Source organism: Pristis pectinata, chromosome 1, assembly GCF_009764475.1.
Source record: "Pristis pectinata isolate sPriPec2 chromosome 1, sPriPec2.1.pri, whole genome shotgun sequence".
Classification (NCBI taxonomy): Eukaryota; Metazoa; Chordata; class Chondrichthyes; order Rhinopristiformes; family Pristidae; genus Pristis; species Pristis pectinata.
The window spans coordinates 137,933,896-137,952,506 of NC_067405.1; the positions used below are offsets into that span (position 1 = coordinate 137,933,896).

Consider the following 18,611-nt stretch of genomic DNA (forward strand, 5'->3'; position numbering starts at 1 on the left):
GACAGGTGCAGAGAGGACAAGAAGATATTTAATTGGGGAAGGGCGAACTATGAGGCTATAAGGAGAGAACTTGGGAGTGTAAAGTGGGATGTCCTTTTTGAAGGGAAATGTACCATGGAGATGTGGTCGATGTTCAGGGATCTTATGCAGGATGTTAGGGATAAATATGTCCCGGTGAGGCAGAGAAGGAATGGCAGGGTGAAGGAACCGTGGGTGACGAGAGAGGTGGAACGACTAGTTAGGGAGAAGAAGGTAGCATACATAAGGTATAAGCAACAAAGTTCAGACAGGGCCCATGAGGAATATAGGGTAGCGAGGAAGGAACTTAAGAAAGGGCTGAGGAGAGCTAGAAGGGGACATGAAAAGGCTTTGGCTAGTAGGGTTAAGGAAAATCCCAAGGCCTTTTTCAAGTATGTGAAGGGTAGGAGGATGGCTAGGGTAAAGGTAGGTCCGATTAAAGACAAAGGTGGGAGAATTTGCCTGGAGGCAGCAAAAGTGGGAGAAGTTCTCAGTGAATACTTCTCTTTGGTATTCACCAAGGAGAGGGGTCTTGATGACGTGGAAGGGAGTGCTGGTAGGGGTAATGTTCTCGAGGTTGTAGGTATCAAGAGAGAGGATGTGTTGAAGTTGTTAACTAATATCAAGACAGATAAATCTCCGGGGCCTGACGGGATATTCCCCAGGCTGCTTCGAGAGGCGAGGGAGGAGATTGTTGAACCGCTGGTAAGGATCTTTGAGTCCTTGTTGTCCACGGGGATGGTGCCGGAGGATTGGAGCATTGTGAATGTTGTCCCCTTGTTCAAAAATGGTAGCAGGGATAGTCCAGGGAATTACAGACCGGTGAGCCTTACATCTGTGGTGGGTAAGCTGTTAGAAAGGATTCTAAGGGATAGGATCTATGAACACCTGGAGAATCATGGACTGATTAGGGACAGCCAGCATAGCTTTGTGAAGGGAAGATCTTGCCTCACAAGCCTGATAGAGTTCTTTGAGGAGGTGACGAGCAAGATTGATGAGGGTAGTGCGGTGGATCTGGTCTATATGGATTTCAATAAGGCGTTTGATAAGGTTCCTCATGGTAGGCTTCTTCAGAAGGTCAGAGGCCAAGGGATCCAGGGAAGCTTGGCTGTGTGGATTAGGAATTGGCTTGCCTGTAGAAAGCAGAGGGTTGTGGTGGAAGGAGTGCCCTCGGATTGGAGGGCAGTGACTAGTGGTGTCCCGCAGGGATCGGTTCTGGGACCTCTACTTTTTGTGATATTTATAGATGACTTAGATGAGGGGGTGGAAGGCTGGGTTAGTAAATTTGCAGACGACACTAAGATCAGCGGTGCTGTAGATAGTGTGGAGGGCTGTCGGAACTTACAGAGAGATATTGATAGGATGCAGAGCTGGGCTGACAAGTGGCAGATGGAGTTCAATCTGGAGAAGTGTGAGGTGGTACACTTTGGAAGGACAAACTCCAGGGCAGAGTACAAGGTAAATGGCAAGGTACTTAGCAGTGTAGAGGAGCAAAGGGATCTGGGGGTTCATATTCACAGTTCACTGAAAGTTGCCTCACAGGTGGACAGAGCAGTTAAGAAGGCCTATGGGATGTTAGCTTTCATAAGTCATGGGACTGAGCTTAAGAGCCCGCAAAGTGATGATGCAGCTTTACAAAATTCTAGTTAGACCACACTTAAGAGTACTGTGTTCAGTTTTGGTTGCCGCATTATAGGAAGGATGCGGAGGCATTGGAAAGGGTGCAGAGGAGATTTACCAGGATGCTGCCTGGATTAGAGCATATGGAATATGAGCACAGGCTTAAGGTGCTGGGGCTTTATTCACTGGAAAGGAGGAGGATGAGAGGAGACATGAGAGAGGTATATAAAATATTGAGAGGAATAGATAGAGTGGACAGCCAGCGCCTCCTTCCCAGGGCACCAATGCTCAAGACGAGAGGGCTTTAAGGTTATGGGTGGGAGGTTCAGGGGAGATGTCAGGGGGAGGTTTTTCACCCAGAGTGTGGTTGGTGCATGGAATGCACTGCCTGGGGTGGTGGTGGAGGCAGATACATTGGACAAGAGTTTGTTGGATAGGCATATGGAGGAATGTGAGATAGAGGGATATGCGGGAGGAAAGGGTTAGATAGTGTGAGGGTGATTTGATAGACGGCACAGCATGGTGGGCTGAAGGGCCTGTTTTGTGCTGTATGGTTCTATAACAGAGAAGTTAGAAAAATCTAATGTAATCAAAAAACAAGGTTTTAAGAAAGGAAGAGTAAAAATTGCATTCAACAACTTTATTGAAGTTCTTTGAGGACTTTAATTAAGTAGGAAAAAAAGAGGACCCAGTGGACACAGTGAATTTGGATTTTCAACCATTTGTTTTAACCTTCTACCCTATATGATAACCACACAAAATAAGGGCCAGGGAGTATGGGTTAGCATGGATAAAGGACTGATTGACAAATGGAAAACAGAGAACAAAGTGAGTCATTTTTGAGTTGGCAAGCTGTACCTGGACGGATGTCTCAGGGATCAGTCCAGGGGCCTCATCAAATTCAGGTCTCCCAATTTGGGAAGTAAGTTGTGAGAAGGACACAAGAAGTCGGCAAGGGAGACTAGAAGCAGGTTACGTGAGGGGGCAAAGGGTGCCGAGTGGAGTATAGTGAGAAGAATTGTAAGATTATCCACTTAGGTGGGAAGAATAGAAAAGCAAAGCAAGACAGTGAGCTAACAAACTGTGGGCAGTCAGGGAGCTTTGAGGTTCTCAGACAAGAAATGGGGGAAGTTAGTAGTCAGACAGATGAAGAACAAATAGGAAGCTTTCACCCTTTTAGTCTCTCACCCAGAGGCAACAAGACACCCAGTCCCGGGTCTGTCTGCTGACTGCAGACTGACCCAGAATTCTTCAAAATATGCCTCAGGTTGCTTTGATATGCCACTGCAATCTGGATTCACAAGATCACAAGACAAAGGAGCAGAAGTAGGCCATTCGGCCCATCGAGTCCGCTCCACCACTTCACCATGAGCTCAACTACTCTCCCATCTAGCCCCAATTCCCGGCTTTTCCCCATATCCCTTGATACCCTGACTAATTAGATACCCATCAATCTCTTCCTTAAACATCCCCAATGATCAGGCCTCCACAGCTGTATGTGGCAACGAATTCCATAAATCCACGACCCTCTGGCTAAAGAAATTTCTCCTCATCTCTGTTTTAAATGGGTACCCTCTAATTCTAAAACTGTGCCCTCATGTCCTGGACTCACCCACCAAGGGAAACAAGTTGGCCACATCTCCCCCGTCCAGTCCTTTCAACATTCAAAATGTTTCCATGAGGTCCCCTTTCATTCTTCTGTACTCCAATGAATACAGTCCAAGAGCCGACAAATGCTCCTCGTATGTAAGCCCTCGCATTCTGGGAATCATCCTCCTAAATCTTCTCTGAACCTTCTCCAACATCAGTACATCCTTTCTAAGGGGCCCAAAACTGCACACAGTCTTCCAGATGAGGTCTCACCAGTGCCCCATAGAGCCTCATCAACACATCCTTACTTTTATACACTACTCCTCTTGAAATGAATGCCAACATAGCATTCACTTTCTTCACCGTGATTAAAATCAGACTGAAGCTCATACTTGAAGGTATCTCTAAAGAAATGCTGCAAGAGCTCAGGCAGCATCTGTGGAAAGAGAAACCCATCAACATTTCACAACAAAGATCCTTCAACAGAATGTTTCCCGGTAAAAAGAGAAACTGAACCAATCTTCTGCAAGGAAGTGAAAGGGTGAATACAACTGATAGCCTCTCACCATCCTGGATCCTGTCGGCTAACGCCTCTGCACTGAAGCCTGCGAACACCACAGTGTGCACCGCCCCGATACGGGCACAGGCCAGCATCGAGGCCACGGCGATTGGCGAGGCTGGCATGTAGATGGTCACCCGATCGCCTTTCCGGACACCTTGCCTCTTCAGTGTGTTGGCCACGCGGCAAGTCACCTCCAGCAAGTGCCTGAACAGCGGGAAGTAAACAGTGAGTGCAGTGGCACTCAGTGACCTGCCGGTCCCCGGCATCTTCCCAAATTGTGTCCCATACCTTCTGTCAGCTCTCCGACCTCCTGCAGGGTTCGACCAACAATGCAGCAATCTCATCAGTGCTCACTACCCACCACTCACGCATGATAATGCTGTGACTGAGACTAACACTTCCCCCTTCCCCCTTCCCCAAGCATGCAAAGGAATTCCGAGATTGCTGCTCTACGCGAGTTACCAATTGGACAAGAGTGTTCAGATATAAAGGGAGAACGGAAGAGTTACAATTGCCTTCGAGTTGGGCCACGGGCTAAAGACCCAGCTCGGCGACATGAGCACAAAGCTGATGTCCTAGTGAGTGAGTGCTGCGCTGCTGGAGATGCTGTCTTTTGAATGAGTCCAGTCTACTCCCTCAGGTGGCCATGAAACACCCCACAGCACTACCCAAAAACAGCAGGAGAATTTTCTCTTGGTGTCCTATCTGTCCTTTGATCTACATTGCTGATTAATTTTCAGCCACTTTTGCAGAGCTTGCTCTGTGTAAATTAGTTGCTGAGTTTCCAATATTTCAACAGTGACTATGCCTCAAAATTATTTCATTTGCTCTGCTGTGCTTCACAATATCAAAAGATGCTGTAGAAATTTCAGTTCAATTTGTTTCAAAATCCATGGCTATGTTTTCATTCCCAGTTATTTCCACACTGTGCTTCATACACCAACCTGTAGGTAATCTTCACTTCAGCACCAGGCTCATCTCTCTCCCAGATTAAAGCCACTTTGTCTGGAGACGTGTGGACGTGACGGTCGATGCAATTCACTGCTCAAGGAACAGAAAGGGTTAATCAACTTCAAAACAAACATGGCAGTGGATACAACAAAGGCAGCTGAGAAAATGAGAGAATGAGTCAGAAAAGAATGCTAGTGGGGAAGGCAGAGACAGATAGAATTTAAGAACCGAACGTTGACAGAAAGCTAAACACTGCACAAGTGGTGTTTAAACTGAAGGCACCCAAGCCGAGAGGGACCAAGGATCACCGTAGACTCAACACTCACCACCTCCAATCAGAGCATAGCACCCAAGTCAACAAGGAGTTTGATTGCAGAGCAAAATGGTGGAACACAAAGTCAGAGAAACTCATGATCAAACTGCACAGTGTTCTGGTCGGACCACACCGTTGTGGGCCAAAGGGCCTGTTCTGTGCTGTACTGTTCTATGTTCTATGTTCATACCTTGGGCAGTGGTTCCCCACTTTAGGATCATGACCTATTTTGTGGCTTCAAACCTAAAAATGTCATTGCAAAAACAATTACAGTTTTCTTCCCCCAATTGGCACGCTAGCTCATTTATTACCGGCATCACTTTGAGGTCGTAAAGAATTTGCGTTGCTTTAATGGGGTCATGCCAATGAACAGGTTTAGAAGTGTTGCCTTAGGGCATACTTCCAGCTTTATTACCTGGGCACAAGATGGTGGGAGATCACATGCTCACAACAGACGCTATCCTATATTCTTTACATCTACAAAGGTGTCCATGAACTTAGTAGCCTCAGGTAGAAAGTCCTCCCCAGGTCACCCATCTTGATCTAACCCCCTCTGCCTCTCCTTCCTCTCTCTGGTTAACCCATGCCTTTTCCTCGCACAACAACCTTGCATTTACATAGCATGTTTAATACAAGGCATTCCAAGGCTTTAGACGGAGAGTCATCAAGCAAGCCATGTACAGGTGGGGAGGGAATGAGTGCCCGATTTATGCACAGCCCGTACATACGAGCGGGCATTTGGGAGACCGGCAGGATGGACTTGCCAGCTGCCGCAGGGAACACGGTTCGCAGCCGCATTTCCGACTTGCAAACTCTTTGGGTTGCGAACAGTTCAGGGGGACGGGACCCTGTCGTAACCTGGGGAGGGCCTGCAAGGAGATATTAGGATAGAGAGCTAGGCTTGATGGAATGTGTCAAAGGAGGAGGATAGAGGCAGGTTGGCTTCTGGTCTTCTCAGTTTTAGTCTGCATTGTGCAAACTGATATAGTTTGTGCTTAATTTATGTTAAGTTTATGAATTTATATTCATCATGTTTGTAACGCAGTGTGCTGCTGCTGCAAAAAGCTGATTTTCAAGGCATTTATACCTTGGGTATGTCTGCCCATGACAATAAACTTGAACTTGAGTTAGTAAGCAAGTACATTAAGCAAAGAGCAAAGTGCATGAAGTAGCAGCAAGCAGAGAGGCAGGCTTGAGAGAGTTGAGGGTAGGAGTGATTAAGCGACAGAAATGATGATGGTAGCAGACGAAAGAAAAAGGGTTGAGAAGGGATAAAAGTATCAGCTTCTGCTCCCTGTTAATGATCACCTTGCAGTTAGACTGTAACCTCATTTGCAGTTAACGGCAGCGTATCGTTGGTAGGATGCAGATGCAAAGGCAAAGTTTAACTCAGTGAGTGATATATGAGGAGATGGTGGTTTCTGAGTTTCTGTTAGCTGTTCATTCAAAGAATTAAAGCATTCGGGGAGGAAAATGTTTTTCACACACACACACACGGAGTGATTAGAGGTTGTTGTGTGAATGGGGAGGGGAGACGAACTGACAATGCAACCAGAAACTCAAGATGGGTAATTAGTGTTAGCTTTTATGAAGCAAGAGGGCATGAACACCTTAAAAAGGAATCGGAAAACTGCCAGATCATAGGAAAATTAGCAGGAGAGAGGGATTAAAAGGTGCCTCATGCTGAAAACACAGCAGGACAGGCTTGTTCCTCTGCTGTAATGGTGCTTTCTGATCAGTTGTGAGTAAGTTTCTGCTGGTCAGAACTTCTAGCAATTTATAATAGTGCAACACGGAGGATAACTGCAAAGGGAATGTTCTGATAAGGATGGGTATATTCATTGAAACTATAGATGCTTTAAATCCCAAGTAAAGGCATAAAATATCAACACTCTGGACGTCAGGCAGCATCTGTGAGGAGAAAAGCAGAGTTAATCTTTCTGGTCAATGACTTTCAGCAGGTGAAAGGTTAATTCTGTTTCTCTCTCCTTAGAATGCTGCATGGTGGTATTCACCTCTGTTTTTGCACTATTGGGCTCTGATACAACTCCACAAGCATTGTGCAGTCAACTACTTTATGTGTAACCTGACTGGTTACATCATGGTCTGGTACGACAATTCGAATGCACAGGAATGTAAGAAGCTGCAGAGTGGTGGTCTCAGCCCAATACATCATGGGCACATCCCTCCCCACCATCGGTAGTATCTATAGGAGGTGCTGCCTCAAGAAGGCAACATCCATCATCAAAGATCCCCACCATCCAGGTCATGCCATCTTCTTGCAGATACCATCGGGCAGGAGGTACAGAAGCCTGAAGTCCCACACCACCCATTTCAAGAACATCTACTTCCCTTCAACCATTCGGTTCTTGAACCAACTGGCAAAACCCTAATCACCACAGTTTAGCAATGCTATGACCACTTTGATCACTTTGCACTAAAATGGACATTTTTTTTTGTTCTTATTGTTCTTTCTTGTAAAAATTGTGTATAATTTATGCTTAACCTAGGTTTTTCTTGCAAATGCTGCTTATATGATGCTATGTACCTGCGATGCTGCTGCAAGCAAGTTTTTCATTGCACCTCACCTGTGCACACGTAAGTACATACATACTGTGCATATCACAATAAACTCAACTTCAAGTGAATCTTTAGCTAAGAGAGGTGGGGGTTATTCCTCTATATGATACACTGACCCTCACTGATCATCCCAGTGGCTCCCCATCTTTTAAACTGCAGCACTATATAAAACTAGTACTTTGCCAGTGACACCCACACTCCGAGAAAAAACTGAGAAGTACACAATCCAGCAATATCATTAATTCAACCATATTATCTGAGGGTCCAGCTAAGTGCAGACAGAGTTTTACACCTAGCTCTTTGTTTGCATAGGTGAATATGAGCGCTCTAGGGATAGCTTATGAACAAATCCACACGCCACTGTACATCTCCAACACTGCCAATTGTAAAGGATGGAAATATCATTTTTGTGTGTGCAAAGTTTCACTACAGAAAATCTCAGCCCTACTTCAACCCTGGTGAGGGAGTGGAGAGAGAGGAAACATCACCAAACTTTCCAGAGGTGCCCAGAGGTAATTTTTAATCTACTGGTGCCTGTCTCCACCCTGGATCTTGCACATCTACTATGAACTACTACTTTGATCTACTGTGAAAACATCTTAGCTGAGAGTGGGAATTGTACAGCAGCCTGACTTTACCAGGCCTGCAGGAAGCATCAGCCCAAAATATGGTATCAATTAGTCCACACTTTCCTCTGCTGTCGGGAAGCAGCTGTTCCTTATATTACACACATCCCAGCAAGTAATCCTTTCATAATTTAATTAGAATGATGGAGAGATACAGCACGGAAACAGGCCCTTTGGCCCAACAAGTCCGTGCTGAGCATCCAGCCCATTTTCCCACTTATCCTATCCTAACCCATATTATTTCCCCTCATTCCCAGCAACTCTTCCCCAGATTTTCCCCACACACCATGGGCAATTTAGAGATGCCAATTATCCCACCAGCACGTCATGGGGATCTGGGAGGAAACTGGGGCACCCCGAGGGGAAACCCACGTGGTCACAGGAAGGACCTGCGAACTCCACGCAGACAGCCCCCAGTACTGTCTGTGGGGAACCTGCACATCCTACCTGTGGTTCTAAGAGTTCCTCCCTCATGATCTGGTTTCCTCCCTCGTCCCAAAGACGTGCTGGTAGGTTAACTGGCTGCTGTTAATTACCCCTTTAGTGGAGGATAGTGGCAAAAGAGTGAAAGGCAAGTTAATGGGTATGTGTGTGAGAAACTAAAGTAGCAGGGACACAGGGCACGAAGGAGAGGGAGGCTGCAACCAATGACATTGCTCTGGTGAAGAGCTGAGATGTTCTCAGTCAGCTGAACGGCCTCCTACTGTGTCACAGTAAATTGAGTTCCCCAGCCCAGCACCCTGGGGACAGCACAAAGCATTCACTTTACAGCCGGCTCACCATTCCTCTGTCAGTCAGCTTCAGTGGAGAATACAGTCAGGTGGCGTGTAAAACAAGGACCTGCTTACTCACCACTAGCAGCACCACTAGACCGCCCCCACACTCCCCACCGAACCACCCTACAGCCAGGGTTAGTTAACACTAACTCCCTACCAGAATAGATTGAAAATCAACTGGAAACCGTCCAATTTTCTGGATACAGTCCTTCCATGGGTTACAAACGTCTGACTTATGGACACCCCTACATATGAACGAGCTTCCATAATATTATTAAATTCAGAAGTCCGACTTATGTACGTACATCTGTTCCTAGAATGGCAAAACTAGTGTCCTCCTTTTATTCATTGTTCTTTACTTATCAGTGTTATATGCTTTAGATATGATTCATTACAATACTGCAAGGCTGTGGTTACCATATCGAGTGACTTTTGTGTATTTTCCAACATATGGACAAAATCAACTTTGCGACAGTCTGTAAATACGAAACTCTTTCGTTACCCAGAGACAGCCTGCATCAAGAAAATTATCAACTGGTGTGGAGTAAAAGTCACGACAGTCTCCCACAGAAAACTACCCCAGTACCAATATCCAGGTTGGGAATATCCCTGGGGCAGCATCAGAAATATGCACAAGTCCCTCTCTAGGCCTGGCATCTCATGATGCTACCCTCTGAAAAAAAATGTATTTATCTGGCAATATTGTTCACAGGGTGGCATGGTGGCTTGCATGAGGTGTAGCTGACTCACAGCTCCAGAGACCCGGGTTCAATCCTGACCTCCGATTGGCACATTCTCCCTGTGACTGTGTGGGTTTCCTCCAGATGCTCCGGTTTCCTCCCACATCCCAAAGATGTGCAGGTTGATAGGTTAAATGATGACTGTAAACTGCCCCTGGTGTGGTTGGCTGATGGGACAATTGGGGCTCTAAAGGGGCATGTACAAGAGAGTAGGAAATAAGTGGGGGAAAGAGATTGCTCTCCCAGCTGATACTGCCTCGATGATCGCATGTCATAAGGAAATATTAAGATCATTTTGTAATAGCCAACTTTGGTATAGGTGGTGGTTTGGTCTGGGCTGAATATTTATCATATGACTTTCAGCTGCCAATTAACATCCAGTTGCGGTTCAATTGACAGCACCCATTGCCTCGATGTTCTGGGTTCGAATCCTACTCCAGATATTTGAGTACAAAGATCTGGGTTGACACATCGCTGCCAGTACTGAGGGAGTTCAGTGATGGCCGACAGATGGAATGTCAGACTGAAGTGAATGTCAAAGACACCAGGACATCAGTTCAAGATTTGTCCCTCAACTGGCATCACCAAAACAGCTTATTAGGTTGTTATGATTTTGCTACTCTTGGGAGCTTGCTGCTGGAAAATTCATTGTTGTTTCTTCTACATTACAACAGGAAAAAGGGAATTTACAATCAGATTGTGTCATCTTGTACAGCAGAGCAGAAGGGAGTGTCAGAGCAGCTGGCCTCTATGTTTGCTGTAACAGTACACCTCTTTCACCTCCCTTTAATATCATCTACTGCATTCGGTGCTCCAAGTGTGGCCTCCTCTACATCGGTGAGACCAAACGCAGACTAGGTGACCGTCTTGCAGAACACCTGCGCTCTGTCCGTAACCGCGACCCGCATCTCCCTGTTGCCAGTCGCTTCAACTCCCCCCCCACACTCTCACTGATGTGTCAGTCCTCGGCCTCCTCCACCGCCAGGAGAATTCCAAGCGCAAACTGGAGGAACAGCACCTCATTTTCCATCTTGGAACCTCGCAGCCTAACAGCATGAACATTGAATTCTCCCACTTTAAGTAATCCCCCTCCCCCCCTTCCCACAAACACCCCCCTCCCCACCCCCCCCACCGTGCTTCTTCTCTTCTTCCCATTCCTAGCCTCTTTTTTCTATCTTTTTTTCCTTTCTCTCCTTACCTTTGACCCATCCCCCAGTGGATCTGCTCTCCCCTCCTCCCCCGCACCTGCCTATCACAGTCTCTTACCTGCATCTCCCTATCACCACCCTGTGCCCACCCTGCCTCACCTCTTTTGTCCACCTATCACAGCTCTGCTTTCCCTCCTATATATCAGGCTTCCCCTTTTCCTATCTTCAGTCCTGAAGAAGGGTCCTGACCCGAAACATTGACCGCCTGCTTTTCTCCACAGATGCTGCCTGGCCTGCTGAGTTCCTCCAGCATCATCGTGTTTTTCATCTCGATTCCAGCATCTGCGGTTTCTCTATGACACATAGGCTATAAACCACTTTCAGAGAACAAACAAGATGCTGGAGGAACTCAGCAGGTCAGGCAGCATCTGTGGGGGGGGGGGGGGAAATGGACAGCTGATGTTTCAACGCAAGACCCTTCATCTGTACTGTGTTGGGATTGGTGCAGAGTTCAGAGAGCAGCGTGCTTGTACTCGGAGGGGGTGAGGGGAGTAGAGAGGTCAAGACAGTTAATGTCACATCAGCAGTTGGAAATGAAAAGGTCGAGAGAGGGTAAAAGGCCAGAGGGGGGTGTCCAAGAGGAAGAGGAGGGTTGGAGATGAGTGGGGGGGGAAGGAGAATCATCAGTAGGTGGTGGGGACTTCTTACCAAAGACACAGGCAAGGAGGCAGAGAGCAAGGGAAGAAGAGCTCAACATTGTGGCAGGCCCAGAACTCACCGAGATGTGGGCTCAGGGGTACAAAGGTGTGCCTCTACTGAGGACAGACCACTCTGCATCAGAGAAGGGGAGGTCCTCATAAAGGGTCCCGACCCAAAACATCAACTGTCCATTTCCCTCCACAGATGCTGCCTGACCCGCTGAGATCCCCCAGCAGTTTGTTCGTTGCTGCACACTCTAACATCTACAGTCTCTGCGTTTCCAAGCACTTTTGAGTATCCAATATACTCTGTGTATCCAAGCACTAAAGCGCCAAAGAACTGTATTTTATTGTCCACACAGGGGGCAAGGATCACAGTTGTTGTGTGACAGAAGTAGATTCCACAGGAAATGAAAATTGAATACTAAGGGAGAGACTAAGGCTTTACTCTTTGGAGCGGAGGAGGATGAGAGGAGACATGATAGAAGTGTACAAAATATTAAGAGGAATAGATAGGGTGGACAGCCAGCGCCTCTTTCCCAGGGCACCAATGCTCAATACAAGAGGGCATGGCTTTAAAGTAATGGGTGGGAAGTTCAAGAGAGATAACAGAGGAAGGTTTTTTACCCAGAGAGTGGCTGGGGCATGGAATGCGCTGCCTGGGGCGGTGGTGGAGGCAGGTACATTGGTCAAATTCAAGAGATTACTAGATAAGCATATGGAGGAATTTAAAATAGAGGGATATGTGGGAGGAAGGGGTTAGATAGTCTTAGGTGAGGTTTAAAGGTTGGCACAACATTGTGGGCCGAAGGGCTTGTATTGTGCTATACTGTTCTATGTTCTATGTTCTAATACAACAGCCCAGCTACATTAATGATGTGCAAATCCATATTCACCCAGGATCTATGTCAGCCAGTGCAGTGGAGGTTCAAACAATCACTGGCAGGGGGGTTGTGAAATGAGTGCATGCACACAAGAGTTCAGCCTGTGTGTGTTAGGTGTATGCGGAAGGGCAGAGGAGTGGCTGAGGTAAGGCCAGGGGAGAACAGATTGTGTAGGAGGGGCCAAGGAGATTAGAAATGGAGGGATGGGGAAGGAACTGCAACTTGTAGAGACACATCAGCTGCAATTAACAAGTCTTCACCACCCCCTCTCAGTCAACACCATCACCACTTGGGACATTCAATCTCCCTTAAGTCTTTGGCCTATCACAGACCTTCCCTTTGTTCTGACAAAGCAATGCAGGTGCTAGAAGTCTAAACCCTTGCCCTGAAGAAGGGTCACCGACATAAAACCTTGTTCTCTCCAAGATGCTGCCTGACCTGCCGAGTATTCCCAGTATTTTCTGGCTTCATTGGCTGACTAAAAGGGAACAGAGATGAGGCATAAATGGGGCTTTCTGGCAAGCTTTAATGAAGGGTGTGTTACAAGAATCAAAGACTTAGATGAAGGCACCAAAGTATCGTTGCTAAATTAACTGACAAAGATGGGGAAGGAAATTGTGATGAGGAAATGGGACGGCCACAACTGGATATTGATAGGTTAAATGCAGGGGCAATAGCCTGGCAAATGGAGTATAATCTGGAAAAGTTAAAGTCCAGTTTACTGTCACATACACAAATACATGTGTACACAGGTGCAATGAAAAACTTACCTGCATCAGCATCACAGGCACATAGCATCAGATAAGCAGCATTCACAAGAAAAACATAAATTAAACCTAAGTTATACATAATTTTTACGAGAAAAAAACACAACTAATAAAAAATTACCGAAGTCCATTTTAGTGCAAAGTGATCAGAGTAGCCACAGTGTTATTAAACTGTAGTGATTAGGGTTTTGCCGGCTGGTTCAAGAACTGAATGGTTGAAGGGAAGTAGCTGTCCTTGAACCTGGTGGTGTGGCCATGAAATTGTAAGCTTTGGCAGAAAAAAAATGCATGTTATCTAAATAGTGAGAGATTGCAGAGCTCGGAAATGCAGAGGTAGCCTAGTGCCTACTTTGAAAAAAGCTGGCATGCAGGTACAACAAGAAGTGAGGAACACTAACAAAATGTTATGGTTTATATTTCAGTGACACAGGGCATTGGCAGGTCCACATCTGGAGTACTGTGTACAGTACTGGTCGCCATACTTAGGAAAGGGTGCTAATGCACTGGAACCAGTTCAGAGATTTACCAAACTAACAATACCTTTAGAACATAAGAAGTAGAAGCAGGAGTATCCATCCGTCCCTTCGAGCCTGCTCCACCATTCATCAAGGCCAAGGCTGACCTTTTACCTCAGCTCCATTTTCCTACACTATCCCCATACCCCTTAATTCCTTTAATATCTATGAATCCAGAGGTGTACAAGATGATAAGAAGCATATATCGAGTGGACATCCAGAGACTTTTTCCCAGGGTGACAATGGCTAACACAAGGGGACATAATTTTAAGGTGATTGGAGGAAGACATAAGGGGGATGTCAGGGGTAAGTTTTTTTTAAAACACAGAGACTGGTGGGTGCGTGGAACACACTGCCTGCAGAGGTTGTGGGGGCAGATACATTAGGGACATTTAAGAGACTCTTAGATAGACACACAAATGATTGAGAAATGGAGGGCTATGTGGGAGGGAAGGTTTAGATAGATCTTAGAGCAGGATAAAATGTCAGTACAACACTGTGGGCCGAAGGGCCTGTACTGTGCTGTAACGTTCTATGTTCTATGAATCTATTGGTCTCTATTTTGAATGAATTCAGCGACTGAACTTCCACAGTGCTCCGGCATAGGGAATTCCAAAGATTCACCACCCTTTGAATAAACACAAAAGGCGCTGGAGGAACTCAGAGGTTCAGGCAACAGCTATAGAAGGAAATGGACAGTCGACGTTTCAGGGTAAGACCCTTCATCCGGACTGGTCAGTGTCCTCCAGGGATGCTGCCTGACCCACTCAGTTCCTCCAGCACTTTTTTGTGTGGCTCCAGATTCCAGCATTCTGCAGTTCCGTGTGTCACCTGTTGAATAAAGATATTTTTTCCCTCATCTCTGTCCTAAATGTCTACTGTTTATTCCCAAACTGTCCCCCCTAGAACTAGATCCTCAGTCAGGGAAAACATCCTCCCTACATCTGGCCCGTCAAGCCCTTTTAGGAAGGGCTAAATGAAATCTTGTCAATGAGATCTCTTCCTATTCTCCTGAATTCCAGGGAATAGAATCCCATTCTCCTCAATTTCCCCTCATATGGCAAACCTACCATCCCTGGAGCCAGTCTGGTGAACCCTCAAGTACATCCTTTCCTGGGGAAGGAGACTAAAACTGCACTCAGTACTCCAGCTGCGATCTCACCAACACTCTATATTGTTGTACTAAGACCTCCTTGTTTCTATAATCAAATCCACTCATTATAAAGGCCCTTCTAATCGCCTGCAGCATTTGCACATTGGTCTTCCATGGCTTGTGTTCCAGCACACCCTCTGAACCTCAACGATATTTGGAATGAGTGGGTTGTTTTTAACGAGGAAAGGTTGGGTACCTGCCGGATTTTGGAAAAGCATGAAGGAATGACTGAAATATCTAAGATCTTTGAGGGATCTCAGGGCTACCGCCAGGCAGGAGGTACAGAAGCCTGAAGTTCCACGCCACCAGGTTCAGGAAGGGTTTGTTTCCTGCAACCATCAGGGTCTTGAACATAATGCACAGCCCTAAACATGCCTCAGCAACGGAACACTACGGACCACCTCTTGCACTACTGTGGACTTGTCTCTGATTGTTTATCTTTGTTGCATTAATGTCGTGTCTTGCACAGTCTATTTTTCTCTTCACTGCCGTCACACTCTTCACACACACACAATTTATATTCTGTGTGTTGTCTGAACCTACTTGCCTGTGATGCTGCTGCAAGCAAGTTTTTCATTGTACCTGTACCTCACCGTACTTGTGCACATGACTATAAACTCAACTTGACAGAGTGGATGGGGAAAGGATGGTTCTCCTCTTTGGGGAGAATCTAGAGCAGTGTTTAAAAATATGGGGTCACCTGTTTAAGTCAGAGAAATAGTGGAATTTCTTTTTCTCAGAGGATCAGGGGTCATTGAAACTCTTCTTCAAAAGGGGTTTGGTTTATTATTGTCACATGTACTGAGGTACAGTGAAAAACTTGTCTTGCATACCGATCGTGCAGATCAATTCATTACACAGTGCATTGAGGTAGTACAGGGTAAAAACAATAACAGGATACAGAGTAAAGTGTCACAGCTACAGAGGAAGTGCATTGCAGGTAGACAATAAGGTGCAAGGTCATAAATTTAAAAGTGTAGAACAATTATAGTAAAAGTAATGAGCAGAGAGCAGCTTGCAACGAGTCACCACGTTCCGATGGCACCAAAATCTCAGAAGACTTTTGAAGAAGGAGGAAGACAGATTCTTACTGAGCAAAGGGGGGGGGGGGGGGGGGGAAGGTTACTGTGATAGACAGGAACATGAGTTAAGATTACATTTAGATTGGCCACACTCTGACTAAATGTCAGACAACTCTCGAGTGCCTCACTCCTGCTCCTGATCCATTGGCTTCCTATGTTCACACTCCCTTTGTTCTCTCCACCCCATCACCCCGTCCTGCAACTTTTCTAGACCCTCCCGGTTCAGGTGGGAGCTCAGTGAGCTGAAGTGTTAACTCTAATAATGTTTCCACAGCTTAACTGAACCCCGAAAGCATCGAAGAGATGAATGGGACAGAGGGGTGATGTCAGGGGTTGGGACAGAGGGGTAAAGGTGATGGGGGAGGGGGCGCGCGGGATGGTATGGAAGTCTGAGAGTGGAAGAGAAAGGGGGGAGCAAGGAGGTGGGGAGTGGGGGGAGGGGGAAGGGGGAGAATAGGCTGGGAGGGGAATTAAGGAAGGTCACAAAAGGGGCAAGAAAGGTGAGGACATGAGGGTATAAGTGGGGAAAGAGAAGAGGTGGAGGGAACTGGGTGAAGGAGCAGAGGAGGAGGGAAGGGATGAGGGGGAGGGGGAGGGGGAGGGCGAGGAGAGGGGAGGGGGAGGGGGAGGGCGAGGAGAGGGGAGGGGGAGGGCGAGGAGAGGGGAGGGCGAGGGCGAGGGGGAGGGGAAGGAGGTGAAAGAGGCAGGAAGTGAAGGGGAAATGGCAGGAGAGACAGGAGGAGGGCAGTGGAGGGAAAGAGGGAGCAAGAGGGGGGAGGGAAAGAGGGAGCAAGAGGGGGGAGGGAAAGAGGGAGCAAGAGGGGGGAGGGAAAGAGGGAGCAAGAGGGGGGAGGGAAAGAGGGAGCAAGAGGGGGGAGGGAAAGAGGGAGCAAGAGGGGGGAGGGAAAGAGGGAGCAAGAGGGGGGAGGGAAAGAGGGAGCAAGAGGGGGGAGGGAAAGAGGGAGCAAGAGGGGGGAGGGGGGAGGTGAAAGCAGCAGGGGAAACGGTGAGGTGCTGAAAGCGGCAGGAAGGGAAGCGGGGGAGAGGCGGGAGGGGGGAGAGGCGGGGGGAGGGGGGAGAGGCGGGGGGAGGGGGGAGGAGAGGGGGCGGGGGGAGGGGGAGGAGAGGGGGGAGAGGAGGGAGAGGCGGGGGGGGGGAGAGGAGGGAGAGGCGGGGGGGGAGAGGAGGGAGAGGCGGGGGGGGGAGAGGAGGGAGAGGCGGACAGGGACGGGAGATCTGCCCGGGGGACGGGTGGGTTGATCTCTCCGGGTGACTGGGGAGGGAGGGGTGGATCCGCCGGGGGACAGGGGTGAGGGGGGATCTACCCGGGTGAGGGGGTATTTTCCTGGGGGATGGGGGGGTGGAAGAGATCTGCCCTGGGGGACGGGGGTGAGGGGGGATGTGCCCCGTGGATGGGTGGGGGGGGGAATCTGCCCTGGGGGAGGGGGTTTGTCCCGGGGAATGGGGGATGGGAGATTGGGAGGGGGGATCCGCCAGAGGGACGGGGAGCCGAGATGTGCCGCTGTTACGACCACTCACCCGAGACGTTGAGCCGCCCTCCCTCGAACCACCTGATGCTGCCCCGGGCCAGGTCGCAGTCACTGACCGTGTGGAAGGGACTGATCCAGCTCAGCCTGGCCCGGGCCAGCGCCTCCCAGAACCGTTCGGCCTGCCGCAGGGAGAGCTGCTTCAGCGCCGGGTAGTCCCGGACCCCGGCGAAAGCCGCCGCCTCGGGCATGAACGCCGAGATGTTGGTGGATGAGGCGGCGCGGGCGGGCGGCCAGCCGGGACGTCCCGCCAGGAGGGGTCGGAGGGAGGCGAGGGGCCGCACCCTCCACATGGTGCAGCCGGTGTCCCTCTGCTCCCGGGAGCTGCACCCGGTCACTGGGAACTTACTCCCGGACTCAGTGACGAAGTTCACACCCCGTCGGCTGCAACCTCATCACCCCACTTTACAAGATCTGCTCTCCGACCATTGGGCAACCCTTCGGTTCCAGCACTTCCCTCGGATTCGCGTTGATCCAGGTTCAAGTTAGAGTCAAACACCAATGCAGCACGGAGGCAGGCCCTTCGGCCCAACTGGTCCCTGCCGACCAGGGTTGGTGTTGGTATTAGTTTATTATTGTCACTTGTAAGGTCAGAGATAAGCTCTCTTTATTAGTCACATGTACATCCAAACTACAGTGAAATACATCTTTTGCGTAGAGTGTTCCGGGAGCAGCCCACAGTGAAAAACTTGTCTTGCATACCCCATGGGACAGGTCAATTCATTGCATAGTGCGGTTACATTAAGTTAGTACAGAATGGATTGAGGTAGTACAGGGTAAAAACAGTAACAGTACAGAGTAAAGTGTCACAGCTACAGAGAAAGTTCAGTGCAATAAGGTGCAAGGTCACAACAGGGTAGATCGAATCAGGTTCATTATCACTGACGTATGTCATGAAATTTGTTGTTTTGTGGCAGCCGACATAAAAGTTACTGTAAGTTACAAAAATAAATATATAGTGCAAAAGAAATTCCTCCTCATCTCTGTTCTAAAGGGAAGTCCCTTTATTCTGAGGCTGTGCCCTCTGGTCCTAGACTCTCC

At 48.1% G+C, this 18,611-nt stretch overlaps 1 protein-coding gene across 1 annotated transcript in view; it reads right to left on the reverse strand.

Annotated features, from left to right (window-relative positions):
• The window catches only part of LOC127567933 (acetyl-coenzyme A synthetase 2-like, mitochondrial), a 73,081-nt gene extending 54,964 nt beyond the window's left edge, over positions 1-18,117 (reverse strand). Inside the window, exons 1-3 of the mRNA XM_052011155.1 lie at positions 17,563-18,117; positions 4,735-4,831; positions 3,795-3,994 (exon numbers count right to left, since the gene is read on the reverse strand). Of these exons, the coding sequence (XP_051867115.1) occupies positions 3,795-3,994; positions 4,735-4,831; positions 17,563-17,863 (598 nt within the window). The 5' untranslated portion in view covers positions 17,864-18,117. The remainder of the gene's footprint in view (positions 1-3,794; positions 3,995-4,734; positions 4,832-17,562) is intronic.
• Between the last annotated feature and the right edge of the window lie 494 nt (positions 18,118-18,611).